General features: G+C 42.8%; 1 protein-coding gene across 9 annotated transcripts in view; it reads left to right on the top strand.

The window, feature by feature from the left end:
• Positions 1–17,803, top strand: part of WDFY3 (WD repeat and FYVE domain containing 3) — a 266,585-nt gene extending 248,782 nt beyond the window's left edge. For all 9 annotated transcript variants that reach the window (XM_025425680.3, XM_025425694.3, XM_025425668.3 and 6 more), the window contains 7 exons: positions 2,545–2,724; positions 5,919–6,101; positions 7,185–7,281; positions 9,444–9,767; positions 10,324–10,435; positions 10,794–10,991; positions 14,457–17,803. In XM_025425680.3, coding sequence (XP_025281465.1) covers positions 2,545–2,724; positions 5,919–6,101; positions 7,185–7,281; positions 9,444–9,767; positions 10,324–10,435; positions 10,794–10,991; positions 14,457–14,580 — 1,218 coding nt within the window. In that variant the 3' untranslated portion in view covers positions 14,581–17,803. The remainder of the gene's footprint in view (positions 1–2,544; positions 2,725–5,918; positions 6,102–7,184; positions 7,282–9,443; positions 9,768–10,323; positions 10,436–10,793; positions 10,992–14,456) is intronic.
• Positions 17,804–18,812: the final 1,009 nt, after the last annotated feature.

The raw sequence follows: 18,812 nt of genomic DNA, 5'->3' as shown, positions 1-18,812 counted from the left end.
GGTCATGAAATCAAGGTCATGGGGTCAAGCTCCGCCTCAGGATTCTTTCCCTCCACTTCTGCCCCTCCCCACTCCGGCTCACATGTGCACATGTGGTCTCTTTCTCTAAAATAAATAAATAGGGATCCCTGGGTGGCTCAGCAGTTCCGCGCCTGCCTTCGGCCCAGGGCGTGATCTGGAGTCCCGGGATCGAGTCCCACATCAGGCTCCTTGCATGGGGCTTGCTTTTCCCTGTCCCTGTGTCTCTACCTCTTTTTCTCTCTGTGTCTCTCATGAATAAATAAATAAAATCTTAAATATATATATATATACATATATATATATATAAATAAATCTTAAAAACAAGAACAAGTGTGTGTGTGTGTGTGTATATATATATATACACACACACACACTTTAATATATTTAAGTAATACAGTTGAGCCTTGAACAACATGGGTTTGGACTGACCTGGTCCACTTATACACAGACTTTTTTTCAATAAATCCAGTATAGTGCTATAAATGTATTTTCTTTTCCTTATGATATTCTTTTTTTTCCTTTTGATATTCTTATTAATATTTTCTTTCTCTTGCTCACTTTATTATAAGTATACAATATAGATACAAAATATTTGTCTAACAACTGTTTATGTTATCGGTTAGGCTTCCAGCCAACAGTAGACTATTAGTAATTAAGTTTTGGAGGTTTCAAAAGTTACACACAGATTTTTTACTAATCAGGGATCAGTACCCCTAGCCATGTTGTTCAGGATCAACTGTGTTGTATGTAGATTGGATTTTTCCAAGCCAAATTATACTTGTGATTGATTCCTATTAATTATCTTTCTGGGTGATTTCTGTTTGGCTAAACTAGTAACTCTTTGATTCATTTTTTTCTCTTTCCTTATTTATCATCTGATTATTATGTACTTGCATAAAGTTTTACCTAAAGCAAGAAACCTTTTATAATTAAAGCCATCTTTTTTTTACATTTGAGTTGTGAGGGTTTTTTTTATGTAGTACACATCTAAGTGTATTTTATGATAACAGATTTGAAAAACAATGTAACAATAATATCTGTTGTATATTGAGCATGTATCATGTTCAGAACACTGTGCTGGGTGTTTTAAAATGTAAAACTCCAACCCTCACAATTCTACGAGGTAGTTTATAAGCCTGTTTATACCTGAGAATACCACTGCTTGAGGAGATGAAGACACAAACCCAAGTCACATTTAGAAGTAAAGCCAGGATGTGAATTCAGTTCTTTGTGACTCCAAAGTTCTTTAGAAGCCAAACTCAGACAGTGGCATCTTAAATATCTGTGGAAAGAATGGACCCCCTTGTACTTACACCACCAGTCATGTATATGGGCCAAAAACTTCATTGGTTGCTGAGTTTAAATATGGACCACATAAAAAAATACAGTGCCAACATGAACAAATACAAGGTTGATACTGTAGTTTGCTGATCCAGACTCTCTTACTTAACAATATTTTCAATTTAGAAAATAGGCTTTGAACCTAGTGTACCTGCCAGTAACCCCTCAGTAGAAGGCACTTACTTAAAAACAGCCTCCTGGGGTTTTTCCTAAGCATACAGAAGGGATTTATATAGGACAAAAAAACTATAAACCAACCCATTATTTATAAATAGTTAAACTGTCAGGAACTTTTAAGAGTAATCTGAATCTTCTTCTCTGAAATGCTTCTTCTCCCACATTACCATTTCCCAGTGTCCTGTTTCTCTTCATGTTCTAGCAAAAGACAAAAGGTTCCTATTCTAGTCTGAAGAAGGATCTCTTGGGCATAGATGTGTCCAGGTCAGTAACAGGAGCTCAGCACACTCGTCAGAACCACGCTTTTCCTTTATCTTGCTAGGACCATGTACCCTAACTATGCAGTCCTCAACGCATTTGTTTTTTAAAGATCCATCCAATTGTAGTTCCTCAGACTAACAGGAGACAGTAGCATAAAAGAATCAATGCAGAGTTTTTTTTTTTTTTTTTTTTTCAATGCAGAGTTTAAATTGTATACTTTGAGGGCCATAATGGATGCATCTCCATGTAGAAACAGGATGAAGAAACCTAAGCTGTGTTGCAGCTTCCATTCCCCCTTCTAAGATTCTGGCCCAAGTCCAGGAAAGAAGTGATATAAAGATGAACGTTGGGGGATCCCTGGGTGGCTCAGCGGTTTAGTGCCTGCCTTCGGCCCGGGGCATGATCCTGGGTTCCCGGGATCGAGTCCCGCATCGAGCTCCCTGCATGGAGCCTGCTTCTCCCTCTGCCTGTGTCTCTGCCTCTCTCTGTGTGTCTCTCATGAATAAATAAATAAAATCTTAAAAAAAAAAAAAAAAAGATGGAGGTTAGAGCCTCCAGAGCTCTCCAGACTTCTGTCTTCCCCTAGTAGGATGATACAAGGACTGTCAGCAAAAAAGGAAGACTTTCCAGATGCTGCTGCTCCCCACACACGCTCCTTTCATTCCTAGTGCATCCAGGACCTTCTGGAGCCCCTTGAAGTACAGTCACTGTGATCAGCCTGGTTTTTTCTGTTTTCCTTCATAGGCCTTACTTGGCCACACCGATACTGTCACCTGTGCCACAGCATCATTAGCCTATCACATAATCGTCAGCGGGTCCCGTGACCGAACCTGCATCATTTGGGATCTGAACAAACTATCATTCCTAACGCAGCTCCGAGGCCACCGAGCTCCAGTTTCTGCTCTTTGTATCAATGAACTAACAGTAAGTAGTCAGTTGTCCACTTGATTTATGGTTAGGAAGACAAGTATTTCTGGCTAATGTAAACAAAAAATGACTCTGAGTGTTTTCCAAGTTGATAGGCACTCATTTTATAAATGCTACTACAGGGACACCTGGGTGGCTCAGCAGTTGAGCGTCTGCCTTTGGCTCAGGGCATGATCCTGGAGTCTCTGGATGGAGTCCTGCATCGGGCTCCCTTCATGGAGCTTGCTTCTCCCTCTGCCTATGTCTTTGCCTGTCTCTCTCTGTGTCTCTCATGAATAAATAAAATCTTTAAAATAAAAATAAATGCTACTACATGTTCCTTGATTTATGCAAAAAGCGAATGGATATTAAAGTTTGTAACTCAGAAATAATTTTGTCTTAAAATCCATTCACTGCTGCATACTTTGATGAGCAAGATTTAGTTCAAAACAACATTCTAGACTAGCTTTTTTTAAAAACAAGGAATTTGTAGGATTTGTTAGGAATGTTAAAGTTGTGTTGACCTTTTTATGGAATATGTTCAGATAATTTATTATGTCAGGTGAAAAGAGTAACATTTGGGTAACCAAATGAGCAGAATTGTTATAGAAACTATTTTCGAAGTTATCCCAAACTTACTGGAGGATATTATCTCTTCTCAAAAAATAAATATTTTATATGTAAATAAATACGTCAGCATAAAATAAATGCACTGGCCTAGAAGACCCCCACGGAGACTGAGCCCACCTAAGGTGGGGTGCAGAAAGTATAGTCCTTGCTAAGGTGTGTGGGAAAGCAGGGGAAACTAAGGGTGGGCATGCAAAGACTGAGGCCCCTTTGTCTGAGGGACAAGTTAGCACATTCATGGGTTGGTGATGCCCGCATATGCAAATCAGTCTTGCAAATAGACCAGAACTCCCCAGCCTCACTGCTTCTTAGCTGTATTCATTCCCTCCCTCATCCTTAGTACTGTCCCAGTGTCTTCTTGTGTGACACCATGTAGCCACACCATAGCATCACCCACACAGACAGCTTTTCTTTGGAGGGATGCAAAATCCTTAATTTCCACCAGAAGATACTAACTTATGCTTTTAGTCAGATACCTTGTAGTCAAAGAAGAAGAAAACAATTCAGTTGTAGTGAATGGCACATAGAGTGGCTGGTAATAGTAAGAGCAATCAGACCTGGCAATGAGTGGGGAGCATACAGGGATAAAAGAAGTCAAATTCATTTTTTGGTATATTTGAAAGGTTTAAGATGTTTTTAGAACAGCACCTTGGGTTGGTCCTGCAAACACTTGTACTGAAGAGCTTAATGAAAACCTCAATGCAACAGAATGGCTCTGATATGGCAGTGTTGCTCTGAATGAAATGCTAAAGGGCACTATTTTGAGGGCTTTGTTTTTGTGTTGTTCTTAACTTTAATACAGAGAATTTTATTTATAGTCAGTTGTTATTCAGGGAAGTTATTCTGCTACAGATTGCAGTTGTTATTGTGCAGTGGATTGCAGTAGTTGTAGCAAACACCACAGATGTGTTTGATTTTTCCCTTTTACGTGCTCTTGTAATCTCTTAATAACACATGAAAAGATTTCTATTTCTGTCGTATCTTTTGCAGCCAGTGTCAAGTCTGCGTGGCTTCAGTCTGCATTTTGGGCATAAGCGACCTTGCAGCTGCCCTTTAGCTCCTCTTATGCTTAGCCCTCACAGCCACAGGACCTGCTCTAATGCTCTCTAATTGAGGCACCCTGGAGTACTGGATGAGAGCCTCACACAGTGCACAGTGGAGCAGTAGCTTCTCATCTCTTGGAGAGACCGAGGCCATTAATTACAGCACAGCTGCTAATACTCATTGTCCGAGGTGGTTCAGTGGCTGAATCAGAGGTAGACATAGCACTACTTGGCCAAGTGTCTCTTTTGTTTGGGATTTGGTTTGGTTCTTGCCATCTTGGTAGAAGAAAGACAGAGGAAGGAAGAGAACAGTAGCAAGACTGACGCAGAGGGTGGTTTGGGAAGGCCCCAGGCCTCCTCATCATGCCACCCTTGGCTCTCCCTTCCCTTCTTTCTTGAGTCGAAGCCGCTGTTCAGCTTTTAGTTTCCTCCTGCTTTTGATGGCCATCTTCCTATTTCGATAGGTCCTCATGTACCTGTTGACTGTACTGAAATTCACCCGGTCATTTCTAAAGTCGGTGCCTGGCATTGTGACATCCAGGCTGTCTTAGGGATTAGGGAAGCAGCATGGTGTGGTCCATAAGCTTCGGGGCAGAGAGGACTGAGTTCAAATCTTTATCCTTTGACAATGGGCAGGTTGCTTAAGCTCTTTGCACCTGACTTTGATCCCTTCTTCAGGGGCGCTGGTAATCGCTAACCTGAGGCTGTTGAAAGGATAAAATGGAATGTCTGAAGTGTCCACCACACTAAGTGACACATAGTAGATGCTTCAGAAGCATCTTCATTCCTATAACAGGAATGAGTTGGATTCTCACCAGGTTGGGTGGAGCCCTACCTGGTAGAACTTAAGGGGAAAAGCCTATCCTTTTTCTGTCTTTGGAACTTACAAAAACCTGAGTTAACAGCTTAGAGAGTCAGTTTCCCAAAAAGTGACCTATATTCCAATTTTCTTCTTTTTTTTTCCTCATTCTCCTCCCCTTACTATGAATACAAATTGTAAAAAAGGTGCTACAGTGTTGTCAACATTTCATCTTCATTTATTGAGAAGAGAGATATAACTGTATCTGGACTGAAAGATTTCTTTTCTACCTTGTGGGGTTGGTGATTGGACTGATTTTGTAAAATTATGCAGAGGTGGATTCCTGCCTCTAAATGAAAGATATAAATAGGTTTTGTAAACAATGGGAGGCACAAGAGTAGGGCCTCACCTCCAGGCCGCTTTCCCACGAAGTCAAGCATGACCCAGTAGTATCCTGGTGCAGAAACTGACAGCGTGGAAGGGGGCTCTTGCCCTTCTTTCCGTCTGAGAACACCTGAGCCACAGCATCCACCAACCTGTGAATTCTTTAAGAGCTTCTCTGTTTGGAGTATATTTTTAGGTCCGCAAGCCCTGAATTCCAGGCTACCTCAGAAATCCCACATCACCCATCGAAGAACTTAAAAGGTTTTTTGAGAGCTAGGCCAAAGATCCACTTTGCTTCTGAAACCAGAATGTGATACGAAGGGAGCAAAGAGAGTGAAGAGGTTGTTTTACCTTCTCAGGGGGACATCGTGTCCTGTGCTGGCACGTATATCCATGTGTGGAGCATCAACGGGAACCCTATTGTGAGCGTGAACACATTCACAGGCAGGAGCCAGCAGATCGTCTGCTGCTGCGTGTCGGAGATGAATGAGTGGGACACACAGAATGTCATAGTAACGGGACACTCAGATGGCGTGGTCCGGGTAAGTTCTCTGTGAGGAAACACCCTAGGGGTTAGCTGCCCTGGTTTACCAGAAGCTCTTGGAGCTGTCCACGGTGGAGAGACCCCTGAACAGGTTGTAGTATTAGTGAGCCAGCTTTTGCTCAGATTCAGACAAGCCTCAGCAGCTGCATTCTCAGACACAAGCAACATCAGTGACTCGGCCCCTTTCCTTTCCACTACATCAACCTGTTAGTGCCAGTAACCACCAGACAGCTTGACCCAAGGCCACACAAACATGATTTCCCTGTCACAGTGGATGGCAAAAGTATTGGCTTTTCAGCCTCTTAGGTGGCTTCGTGGGGAAAACAGGCACTATCTCTTCTTTACAGAGAATCACAGAGCTGGAAACCGCTTTCAGAGGACTCATGTTGTCCGATCCCTATCTAGAATCCTGGATAATTTCACCTAAGTCCTAGTTTATCCTTTTCATAGTTTTCTTTGTGTTGGGCTTCTGCAGAGAACAAAATCCACAGAGTCTTCCTTTACAGTGTTTTCAAATACTTGGGCTTTTCTCTCTCAGGAGATTTCCTTTGTGTTCTTTGTAAAAGCAGAGAGAGCAGATCATTGCAGCCCTGTAGTCAGTCATTAGCTGAGCGAACAATGAGGCAGTCAGCCCTGGCCACACCACAACCTGTGCCTTAGGCAACAGGCACCCCCCATGTCTGCTGGCTCCAGAGCAGTGTTCCAGATGACTCCACCCGAGGCATTTGGGGATCCCGCTTACTACATGCCTCCTTGGAGATCTAGAGTATATGTTAGTATGCACACAAGGCTCTCAGGTTTTTGTAGGAAATAAAAGTGTGCTCAGTTGAACCATGTTTTTCCAACCTTCTTGACCCTCATCCTTTTCCCTCCACCATGAAACACTCACCAATAACTCATGGAACCAAGTTCAGGAAGTGCTGTGTGTTCACAGTCCTCTCCCACATTTTTCAAGATAGAGGGAAATTTACACAATAATAAAAGATACCTGTTTAACCCCAAGAATTCGTCTTCATCCAGTAACATGTAAGTTGTTTCTTGAAGCTGCTTAACTTTTATTTTCATACTTATTTAAATTCAGTTTTGGAGAATGGAATTTTTGCAAGTTCCTGAAACACCAGCTCCTGAGCCTGTTGAAGTCCTAGAAATGCAGGAAGACTGTCCAGAAGCACAAATAGGTATTAAATACTCTCTAATTATTCCATGGTTTTCATATTTCTTTTGTTTGTTTAAAGTCACTATGGATCAACTTTCATCAAACAGCATAAACCAGTAGCCTAAGGCTGAGTGTAGCTGTCAGAGGCACGATTGCCACCGAACACGTGAGATTATGGGGCAGACACACAAAGATTTCTCCAGTTCATCAGGCAGTACTTGGTGTGCTAGCATCTGTGGTTGGCTTCCTCATCCCATGGTAAATAGAGTTGCTAGCTTCCCGGAGGCTAGCAACCAAAGGCTTGGCCTTTCACTTCTGAAAAAACAAGCAAATCTGGAGGGCACAGTGGTAGACAAATCAGATGGCCCTCAGTCCCACATCTGTTCTGCTCATCACTTAACAGGCTCAGTATAGATGACAGGGTGGCATCATGTTTGTGGAGGCCAACCAGAATCCCCACCATAGGTCTGCTGAAAAAGGGTTTTTGTTCAGACTGAAGCTTGGTGTTCTGTACTCTGTTACTTGTTCTTTATGAAACACTCTAAGGTTTTCCAGAGGAATACAGAGATGGGTGATTGCCATACAGAATGATTGGAAGCAGTGCCATAAACCCAGACTGAGATCTGCTTTGGGTTGCTAATCTCCAGAGACATTACCTCCTCGCCTTTGATTTAGAACAATTGGTACAATGGACTTGCCAGAGAGGAACAGGGTTTTAACTTTGACCTTCAGATTGTTTCTTCTTGTTGAGTTTTTGTACACTGAGAATTCTGCATGAGTTTGATGATATGAGAAGAAGGGCTTATTATCAGAAAGGCATAAATCACTTCTCCTTGTAAGCTGAAAATAGTTTCTACCTAAATCCAGTTCAGTTCAGTAAGTATTTGGGGGTTACCTGTTGTGTTAGACATTGAATTAAGCAGTCCGAGGAGAAGTCTCCTTTAACAAGGGTTTAAGTGAATAAAAGCAGAGGATGAGATCAATAATGAGGTAGAAGAGGTCACATTCAGGAAGGAAACATACTGGTGTGTCTTCTTTCCTCTTACCTATTCATATTGTGGACAGAGCTTGAAAGAAGTGGCAGTGTGGAGAGCAGCCCACAGGGAAGGGTTGACTTTGGACAGCACAGGAGTGGCAGGGCTCGAGGCAGTTGCCTGGATGAATAGGAAGGCAAGCCAGTGGTTTGCTGGAAACGAAAGCCATTTTTAAGACAGTTTGTCATTGAAGACCTTAAAGCTCATAGTCATAAGCCATTGAAATGAAAAAAAAAAAAAAAATCACCCAAATTAGCCAACTAGACTACTAGTGTCAGTACAAGGAATTTGTCCTGCTAAAAAAAATGTGTACTTATAGCGAGCTGGTGCTTGCACACTTGTTCTTGGCTTTCTGGTTTTTTCGATTCTATATATTTATTTCTTACAAATTTTTTCTATGTCAGACTCTTGCAGGAGAGTAGGGAGTTGGGTTGAGGCAATGCATAATAACAATGGGAAAAAGGAATAACCCCACATCAATAGATTATGCTTTCATCAATAATTGATTCATCTAGATTGTCATTTATACTGACTGCCAAATGGAAGGCACTGTGCTTGGGGCTGACCACTGTCTTATAGAAAGATTACCCAAAAGTAATATTTTGGGGTGAGAATTCCAAAATGCAGGGCATACAGCTGTTGTTCAAGGAGTCCCGAAGAGTGAGAATTACTTTCTGCTGCAGGAACCGGGTAAGATTTGAGCAAAAGCAGAATGCCCACTGTGCCTTGAGAGATGGGGTAGCAGGGTATTGTAGGACCAGCAGCACGTGCAGCATTGGCCATGAGGGGGAACAGAATTTCGTGGAGAACAGAGTTGGCATGGGCCAGCTGAGCCATGGTAGGGAATGTGCAGCAGGCACTGAGAAATTCACAAAGGCAGGTTTTGGCCAGATTGCAGAGCATGAATGCCAACCTCAGGATTGTGGCCAAAGCATTCTTTGAACTCAGAAATTCCTTTTTTTTTTTTTTTTTCCTTTTTGCTATTGTAATCTAGCTGAAAATTCTGGTGTTGTTGTTATTATTGTTATACTTAGCTTAAAATGCTATGTGTGTTGGGTCTTAACTGGTAGAGGGAAAATACCAGTGGGACAAAGCTGGGTCTAAGCATAACATGTGTGGGTGTTTTCTATTCTCCCCATGCATTACCCAGGGCAGGAAGCCCAGGACGAGGACAGCAGCGATTCAGAAGCAGATGAGCAGAGCACCAGCCAGGATCCCAAGGACGTGCCCAGTCAGCCCAGCAGCACCAGCCACAGGCCCCGGGCGGCCTCCTGCCGAGCAGCGGCTGTCTGGTGTACGGACAGTGGCTCAGATGACTCCAGGCGCTGGTCCGACCAACTCAGTCTGGATGAGAAGGACGGCTTCATATTTGTGAACTATTCAGAGGGCCAGACCAGAGCCCATCTGCAGGGTCCCCTTAACCACCCTCACCCCAGCCCCATTGAAGTGCGGAATTACAGCAGATTGAAGCCTGGTAACTTGAAATCTGGTGTCAGTGTCTTGCTCCTTGTGGGTGGTGTGTTGATGGAGTGAGGCTGTGGGCTCTAGTTCTCCCTCAGGGACCCACAGAGAAGGCCTTTGAAATTTCTTATATAAAATGGACTTAGAGATCCTGTCCCACAATGGTTTGCTGTATGTTGGGCGTTTCTTAAAGACCTTCACCTCAACCCAAAAACTTCATTCTTTCACAAATCATGAAAGCTTTTGAAAACAAACAAGTTAAGTTACTGATTACAGAGAAATAAATGAAACCATATTTACAGGTAGCTTTGGCTCTCAGAGAGTTAGCGGCTAGGTTCTCAATTGGAGGCATTCTGTCTTCTTACACTGAACATGTCCCCGTCTCTGCATTTGTCTTTTCAAGTGGGGCGCTCTCTGACCGGGCCCACGAACAGCCTCACGATAGATTTCTCCCCCTTTAGCCCAGGCAGCGGCCGCTGCTCTGTTAGCACCCTAACTCTTCAGGGCACCCCCACCAGATGCCGGCTTTTCCCATTCAGAGTGTCATGTCTCACACTTTTGCACTGCAGGGTACCGGTGGGAACGGCAGCTGGTGTTCAGGAGCAAGCTAACTATGCACACGGCCTTTGATCGGAAGGACAACGCACACCCGGCCGAGATCACCGCCCTGGGTGTCTCCAAGTGAGTGCCAGACCTTGCCAGCTGCTCCCCCTCACTGAGTCATTGGCCTAGCTCGTGTCCACACGGCCTGGACCAGTTAGGGGAACACAGATTGCATTTGCAGTATCAGATGTTGCTCGAACAGACAAAGCACATAGATTTTAAAATCTCTGCTTTTCGAGGTGATGGCAAGGTTTGACCCAGAGAGTTGAGATGAAAGTGTAAATTCGGGCTCAGTTCTGTTTTGTCTCCCCAGACACACGACCCCCACCCCAGCAGGGCACAAACACCCGCAGAAAACCGGAGAACCGCAGGGGTGATCGTGCCTGTGCCGAGGCTTCCCCCCGGGTGACACCATGTCCTGTCATGTCCCCTGCAGGGATCACAGCAGGATCCTCGTTGGTGATAGCCGAGGACGCGTGTTCAGCTGGTCTGTGAGTGACCAGCCGGGCCGCTCCGCCGCTGACCACTGGGTGAAGGATGAAGGCGGGGACAGCTGTTCGGGCTGCTCTGTGCGGTTTTCCCTGACAGAACGACGGCACCATTGCAGGAACTGTGGCCAGCTCTTCTGCCAGAAGTAAGAGGGGACGTGAGCTCTTTGAGTTTCCGTGGGTCAGGCCCGGGGTGTTAATTCCCATTTGCTCTGGGGTCCCTGCCACAGCCTCACCCAGCCTTCCCTTCCTCTTTGTTCTCTTTCATCACAATTGTGAATAACCTGTGTCCCGTCGCAGTTGTGGAGATGATGCTCACAGACACCTGGTCATCCGTGACTCAGGATGGGAGGGTGCTGCGGTGCCGTCGTACTTGCATGTTAAACGCTGTGCGGATGCTTGCCCTCGCGGTCACTGCCCTCCTGGCCTTCTACTTAGAGTGCGGGTCATCTCCATAAACAACACCATGTTACTGTTTCATGTTACATAAATACAGCATAACTGTCTATACCTTCTAGAACTTCCTTTTTTTTGGCCTAACATGGTTTTTGAAATCCATTCATATAAATAACTAATATTTTCATTTTAACTGTTGTCATACATTTTTTGCATGAAGATATAAGAGTTTATCTGCTTCCCTTTTGATGGGCTCCTAGGGGACTTTTTCATTTGGTTAGTGCTCTGAACAGTGCTGCAGCACACACCCTTGGTATAAATGCCCTCCTAATACGTGAGCTGGAGTTTCCATAGAGGAGGGACCTCAGATTGGAACTGACAGATGATAAACATACTCGTGAGCTGCCCTAGATATTGCCAGATTGCTGTCCAAACCAGCAGTGCTGCTCGACATGACCTGCGGCAGGCTGTCCCCGTTCCTCGTACCTGGGATTGCCACACATTCTCACTTTCACCAGTGCAGGAGCCAGCACTACTTGGTGGTTGTAACGCGCAGCACTGCCGAGGTGGAACAGATTGGCGTGTGTTTGTTGGCTGTTTGAGTTTCCTCTTGGGGAACGTGGCCCATTTTCCTTTTAGGTTTGCTTGACTCCCCCCACCCCCCCACCTCCCCCCCCACCGTCATACTTGAGAAGTTCTTTATTCTGGTTTCTAGTTGTCTTCTATATACATCTTGCAGATAGATACCTTCTCCAAGTCTGTGGTTTATGTTTTCACTTTATGTATGTTTTTTTCTGACAGACATGTTTTTAATGATGTAGTCACATTTATTACTTATTGTGATTTTCTTTTTTCTGGCTTAAGAAATCTTTCCCTGTCCTGAGATCATTAAAGACAGCCTTTTTTCTTTCCTTTTACAACATTCAGGGTTTTGTTTTTCACGCTTAGGTCTTCAGGTCCAAATACACTTGGAATTTATTTGGTAGCATGGTGTGTGGTGAGGATCTTTTTTATTTTCCTTGTATGAGAAGTCAGTTGTCCCCTCACCATTGACTTGGATGCCATCTCATATGCTGGGATCCCCAACATGCATGTACAGTCCACACTTTTCATGGCAGACAATGGAAAGGGTCCCATAGGCAATGGTCTTCAGTGCTCACATTGCTTAACTATAGAGATACTTTCACAGAAAGCATGAACCATATAGTTGTTTTTCAGCCAGTTATTGTGGTCTTGCAGGCTTTGGCTTATTGAAAAAGGTGTGGTCCTTGGGTTTACAGTGACCAAATACGTCCTGGGTTACTGTCCATTATGTCATCTCAGGCAGGTTACTGACCCTCCCTGAGTCTATTTTTTTAACCTGTAAAATGAGGATAATGACACCTTCTCATAGAGGTGCTGAGTGAGAAAACAATGAAATCATGTGTGTGAATGTTATAAAACACCAAGTATAGGTCTTCAGTAAAAGATGTTATTATAGAATGGTAGTTTTGTTTTGTTTTGTTTTTGTTTTTCAGATTGATGTCTTAAACCATTTTCCTAGGAAATCTGATTCAAGATGAGGTAGCCAGAATGTTGGTGCCAGCCATTCCTTCTGGGACTTCCTGGAGGCTGGCAGAGGATTCTGTCTTTTGTTTCTGGGCTTTAAGAAGCCCACTCTACAAAACCTAGTAATCTAGTAATTTTGGGTAGTCAATACCCCTGTATATGCACTGGCACATACAGTGTTCCTTGTAGTGTCTAATTTTCCAAATATTGTTTAAGGGTAGATAATTCTTTATCCGTTGCTATCAGATGTTAGTTGGAGGCTGTATTTGAAAAACCAACCAACCAGTGATTGATTATGATAGAGCAGACACAGAAGGAAGAGCTGTCTTGGCAGAGCACAGCATCACCCTGCCATTCTTTGTGCCCTTCAGTTGGTGAGAGTTTGTCAGCGCTTCCTCTTTTTTTTTTTTTATAGTTTTCTTTTTAAGAGAGAGAGAGAGAATGTGAGCTGTGGGGAGGGATACAGAGAGAATCTTAAGCAGACTCCTCGCTGAGAATGGAGCCAGATGCAGGGCTTGATTCCATGACCCTGAGATCGTGACCTGAGCTGAAATCAAGAGTTGAACGTTTAACCAACGGAGCCACCCAGGCGCCCCTAGAGTTTGTCAGCACTCCTGAGGGTCCCTCAAAGTCCAAGAACAGCCCTTTAAACCCCTTAGGCAGGCAACCCGGGTGGCTCAGAGATTTAGCCCCGCCTTCAGCCCAGGTCATAATCCTGGAGACCCGGGATCGAGTCCCATGTCAGGCTCCCTGCATGGAGCCTGCTTCTCCCTCTGCCTGTGTCTCGGCCTCTCTCTCTCTCTCTCTCTCTCTCTCTCTGTGTCTCTCATGAATAAATAAATGAAATTTAAAAAAAGCCTCTTAGGCTAGTGACACTTTGTTTATTCTCTGGACACCTTTACTGGTACAGTATTGGAGAAGATAGAATTTTCCATTTCAGTCTCATGAAAAGGCAAGTTTAAAGTGATTAAATGCCACATCCAAGGTCACACCCTGCTTTATTCCAGGAAGAGGAATACTTTTTAAAGAATTTGAGCACCTCTTAAAGTAGAGTCTACTTCACGGAATTCTATCAAAATAAACAGAAAATGAGACCATTTGGACCAGACAGAAAAGCCAAACTACTGTTCAAGAAATCACCGAGGAGTTAGATCAAACAGTGTTTAAAAGCCCAGAGGAACTTGATAGTGACCAAAGAAAGAGTCTTTTAAAACTAGTAGAAAATCTTCTGCTAAGAGAAAAAAGTTAAGCTCCAAATAGGCATTGGCATCCCTCCCAAGTTTCTAGGGCAGGAGGGCCAGGCCCGCATAGCTGTTCAGACTCTTGGCTTCATCCTGTAGGAAAATCTGGCCTTAATAAATAAATAAACCTGGCCTTAATAAATGTATTAATAAATAGTATACACCTAAATAAATATATAAAAATTAAAAAATAAAAATTCTGTCAAATAGATAGCTTGCCTCGATTTAATATTACTTTTCGTCACAGACTGAAACAACACGGTAGTGTTTGGGATCTTGGGTGAACCACACGACACAAACCAGCAGGTCTTTGGCATGACAGCGCAAGCTTTCTGCAGAGTTTTTCAGTTTGTGTTTCTCGGCCCAGTGGGCCCAGTGATCAAACGTGGAGGTGACCTGTAATACCTGATGTTGCCTTCCCTTCAGGTGCAGTCGGTTTCAGTCAGAAATCAAACGCTTGAAGATCTCCTCCCCGGTGCGTGTGTGTCAGAACTGTTACTACAACCTCCAGCACGAGAGGGGTTCAGAGGACGGGCCTCGGAATTGTTGAAGATCCCACAGGCTGGTGGCAGACTGCAGTCTGTAGACCCCCTTCCCGATTCCCCCGTCACGGCTCACAGCTCGGGAGGCATCGAAGCAAGTCTCCGTTTCTGCCTCTCTCCATACCGCGTGTTTGGAGCGTTGGATTCCGAGGGATCAGCGAAGAAGCGGGTGTAGAGTGCAGTCGGGGGGCGGACACCTTCCGGGGGAGCAGCGCCAGAAGAGCGGCAGGTGGTTCCCAGGAGCGACTTCTCCAGTATCCCACTCTCCCTGTTACCAGTAGCTTGTCTCTAAGAGAAAATCCTCACTTATTAACTGGCTTTTCTTGCGTCTCATTTTTATAGATCTACTCATCCTTATTTGGAAAAACCACCACCAACAAAACAAAAAGGCTTTTAGAAAATGGTTGTAAATCTGACTTCTTTGCAAGTAACTGTGTATATTGTAAATAGGTATAAAGGCCTTTTCTTTTCTAAATAAGGACTTAACTGTCTGTAACATGAGACTTCAAACTTAAACCACTAACTCAGTGAACTACTTACGGTTTGTCTGACACCTCTCACAAATTAATTATAAATATGTTTTTTAAATCCTCAAAGACATAATCTGTGGTCTTTTCTCCCCCCTTCCCAGCCCAGCCTGTGTGCCCAGTGTGCTTTCTTTCAAGTTGCCCACAGTATCTCCACTTAAACTAGGCTAGTAACCAAAACAATGTGGACCTTCTTTACTTTAGGAAACAGTGTGGGAGACTATGCGTCCTGCCACAAGATACCCTGCAAATAGCTGGGCGACTTACACCTGGCTACGCGCCACCTCGGTGTTGTTCCAGTGTCCTAAGGCCCCTCATAAACTCATATCTGGACTGCCATGTGGCCACAGCGTCCCTTTTAGTGTTGCAGAGTGTGGCGGTCAGGTGATCGATGCGATGCAGGAGACAGCCCTGCCTCATCTAATGGAAATATACTTGCATGTAACCCACATTAGCTTCTCTTGCATAGAACATAATAAGTATGTGTCTTTGGGGACACTAATGTTCTACTATATCTTATTTTCAAAAAAGGGTAAAAAAATGAAAAAAGTGTACAGAATTAACATATAAATCTTGTAAAACTGGATCATGTCAGAACTGCTTATAATTAATCTTTACCATTTAATGCCATCTACCTGAAAACAGTGAGATTTATACTGTATCAATGTCTATTTTTTTGTTTTTGCTATGAATATAATTACAGTATTTTAATAATTAGTTATTTAATTTGTTCTACTAGTTGGATACAGAACACACAAATCTAGGGAGACTAAAGCTGGTTGGGGCTAAGAGAGAAGTTTAGTTTACAGAAAAAAGGCTTTGGTGGTGGGATTTTTTTTAAATGTGTGTTATGTACATATATATATATATACATATATATAAAAAAACAAATGAAACAATTAATCTAGATTTTAACATTTTCAGATATTTAGTGATAATATTATGAACAATTCTAAAAGCCCTGTGATTTGAAAAAAAGGAGAATTATTTATGGCCCAAGCAAGGAAGGACAGGCCTTCACGCCCTCATGGAGGTATCATACAAGGACAGCGGCTTTGGCTTTCCCAACTTTTCATCTTTAGGCCCTGGTGACAGGCACACTTATGCACTAAAATGCACATATATGCACATGCATTCAAAAATAGGCATTGGTACAATAGTAACCTTGTACCTAATGGGCTGAAACCAGCTTAAGAACAAATTTGTTCTTCCTGATAACTAGGTCTCCAAGAGAAATATAAAGGCTGCTTTAGTGCCTTATGCTCACTAAATTTAACCCTTTATTTACCTAGGTTTGAGCCTACAGTCTATTTATGATTACATATCAAAATTGATTAATACACCTCCATTTCTAAAAGTTCAAATACACTTGTTAATAAAAGGATTATTGGCATTAATACTTTAACTTGAAGAACAGTTGTGTTCTGTTTTCCTTCCTGTGTCTTAACTCCCCACCCCTCCCCCACCCCCACCCACCATCTTACTCCAATTCTAATAAATAATGCTGGATGTTCAACAGTGGCAGGAATTGTGCTATCACATAATCGTGGGCTTTGCCCTTGTCCGGCCCTATAGATGAGTTGTAGCAGTGTTATTCTACACTTTTTAAAAGAAGCGTCCTCCTTGTGTCTACGAACCATGTTTACCCCAAACCCAATAGCAGAGGTGTTCTTTAAAGACTTGAATATATGAATGTGTGTATGTAGTTACTTAAAGGCTATTCCTCTATGTAATATGAAGTTATATGGGATGAACACTTTTAAACTTTCCAACACAACTTCCATAACTAGAAGGTGGAAACCAAAACCCTCATGATAGTATTTCCTCTGGCAGCTGGTGCTGTGGGCAACTGTTTTATTCAGTGGGATTTCTTTTCTTTTTGCTTTCTAATGTAGAAATCACAAATCACTCACACATGCAAGTACACTCACATACATAAACTAATTGTTTCTCTGGATGTTTTTCTATGTTCCATGTAAATTTGTTTACCAACATATATTCTCAGCATGTACATCCACCTTTGTGTGGTCTGTATTCTTTCTCTGAGAGTACCTCACAGGGCTCCTGCCTGACCTTTGTAGTTCCTTTGTTCATTCATCCACTTATTCTAACATTTGTGTGTAGCGTGCGACCGTAATGTCATGCTTCCGAAGGGGAAAATAGCTGCCCATAGCAGCCATCCGTCTGGATAATAGCAAAACACTCTAGATAAGTTATTTTGCACTTTCTTATGTATAAAGTTGGTAGAAACTTATTTTTGCTTTGTATCATTTAAATACATTTTGTTTTGGTAAATGAACTGTGTATAAAATATTTATGCTGTTAAAACTGTTTTTAGAAAGTATTTTTAATTTCAGCAAGTTTGGTTACTTGTTGCATGACTATTAACACAGCTGACTTTTTGTGTCAGTGCAATGTATATTTTTTTTGTCCTGTTATTAACTTGTAAGCCCTAGTAATGGCCAATTATTTGTACAGCAACAGAAGTAAACTGAAGATACTGGCTAAGACTGGATTGATTGTGGACGTTTGTACTATACTGCAGAATCCAATATCTGTTCTTTGGTGGTTATGTAAAAGGCCTGAAGAATTACTATCTAGTGTGCAATCTGTGATAACTGAATGTTCATTGTATATCTGTCTCTGATGCAAAAAGGTAGAGTAACACAATTACAATACATGATTAAATGCAATAGTCCAGGTACTTTTTTTTTTTTTTCATTTCAAATAAATACCTACTATTTACCACCCAAAGAAAAAAAGTTGTTTTTAAGCCAGTTTATTCAGAGAAGGAAAAACAAAACAGAAGGCAAAAAGTTCCCTAAACTTTGTAGTTCTTTTCTAGCTGTGAATATACCTTCCAGAAGCTCCTGCTTAAAGAAATGTTGGCTGTTAGGGTCTGGTTCAAGCTCTTGTTTGATCCATCTTTAAATGCTTTCTGCATCAAGCTTCCCGGTCGTGCTGGCTTCCTGGGTTTGATGAGTGTGTGTGGACAGCTGCGGGAAGCAGCAGGTGACTCTGAGACATGCCTGCAAACTCCAATGGACCCATGGACAAAGCCTACATAGTGTGGTTTGGGGTCTTTTTTACTGAGCCTTAGTCTCTATCCATCACATTGTGAAAAGTATGCAACAGTAAATCATCTATCTCCTACCCCTGCCATATTCACATCAGGAATATTTTGGTAGCCCACCCCTTTTCTGGAAGCACAGCATATTTCTGTCCCAAGCTAGTCTTTTTTTTTTTTTTTTAAAGATTTTATTTATTCATGAGAGACACAGAGAGAGAGGTAGAGACACAGGCAGAGGGAGAAGCAGGCTCCCCACAAGGAGCTCAATGTGGGACTCGATCCCAGAACCCCGGGATCCCTGCCCTGAGCCGAAGGCAGGCACTCAACCGCTGAGCCACCCAGGTGCTCCTATGCTAGTCTTTCCATTTCGGTTTTCAGTCTGAGAGTTAAGAAACTCACAAATCCATTCTTCCTGTCTTACTAGCTTATTTAGTTGTAAAACTGCCTTCTGAGCCTAGAAAACACACTGTAAACTTATTTAAGCTGCTTTAGCAACTTTAGTTTTCCTCTTTCTAAAGATGCTAACAAAATTCCAGTTAATACGAGATTGAACAGCAGAGTCCCAATATTGAGGATATGGGGCTTATTGCAAATCCCACCTCAGTGCAACTCCCTTTGGAGGCAAAGATAGAGGAATGCCAAG

This window comes from Canis lupus, chromosome 32, assembly GCF_003254725.2.
Source record: "Canis lupus dingo isolate Sandy chromosome 32, ASM325472v2, whole genome shotgun sequence".
Classification (NCBI taxonomy): Eukaryota; Metazoa; Chordata; class Mammalia; order Carnivora; family Canidae; genus Canis; species Canis lupus.
Note: the sequence above shows the minus strand (reverse complement) of the source record. Positions and strands in the feature narration are given on the sequence as shown.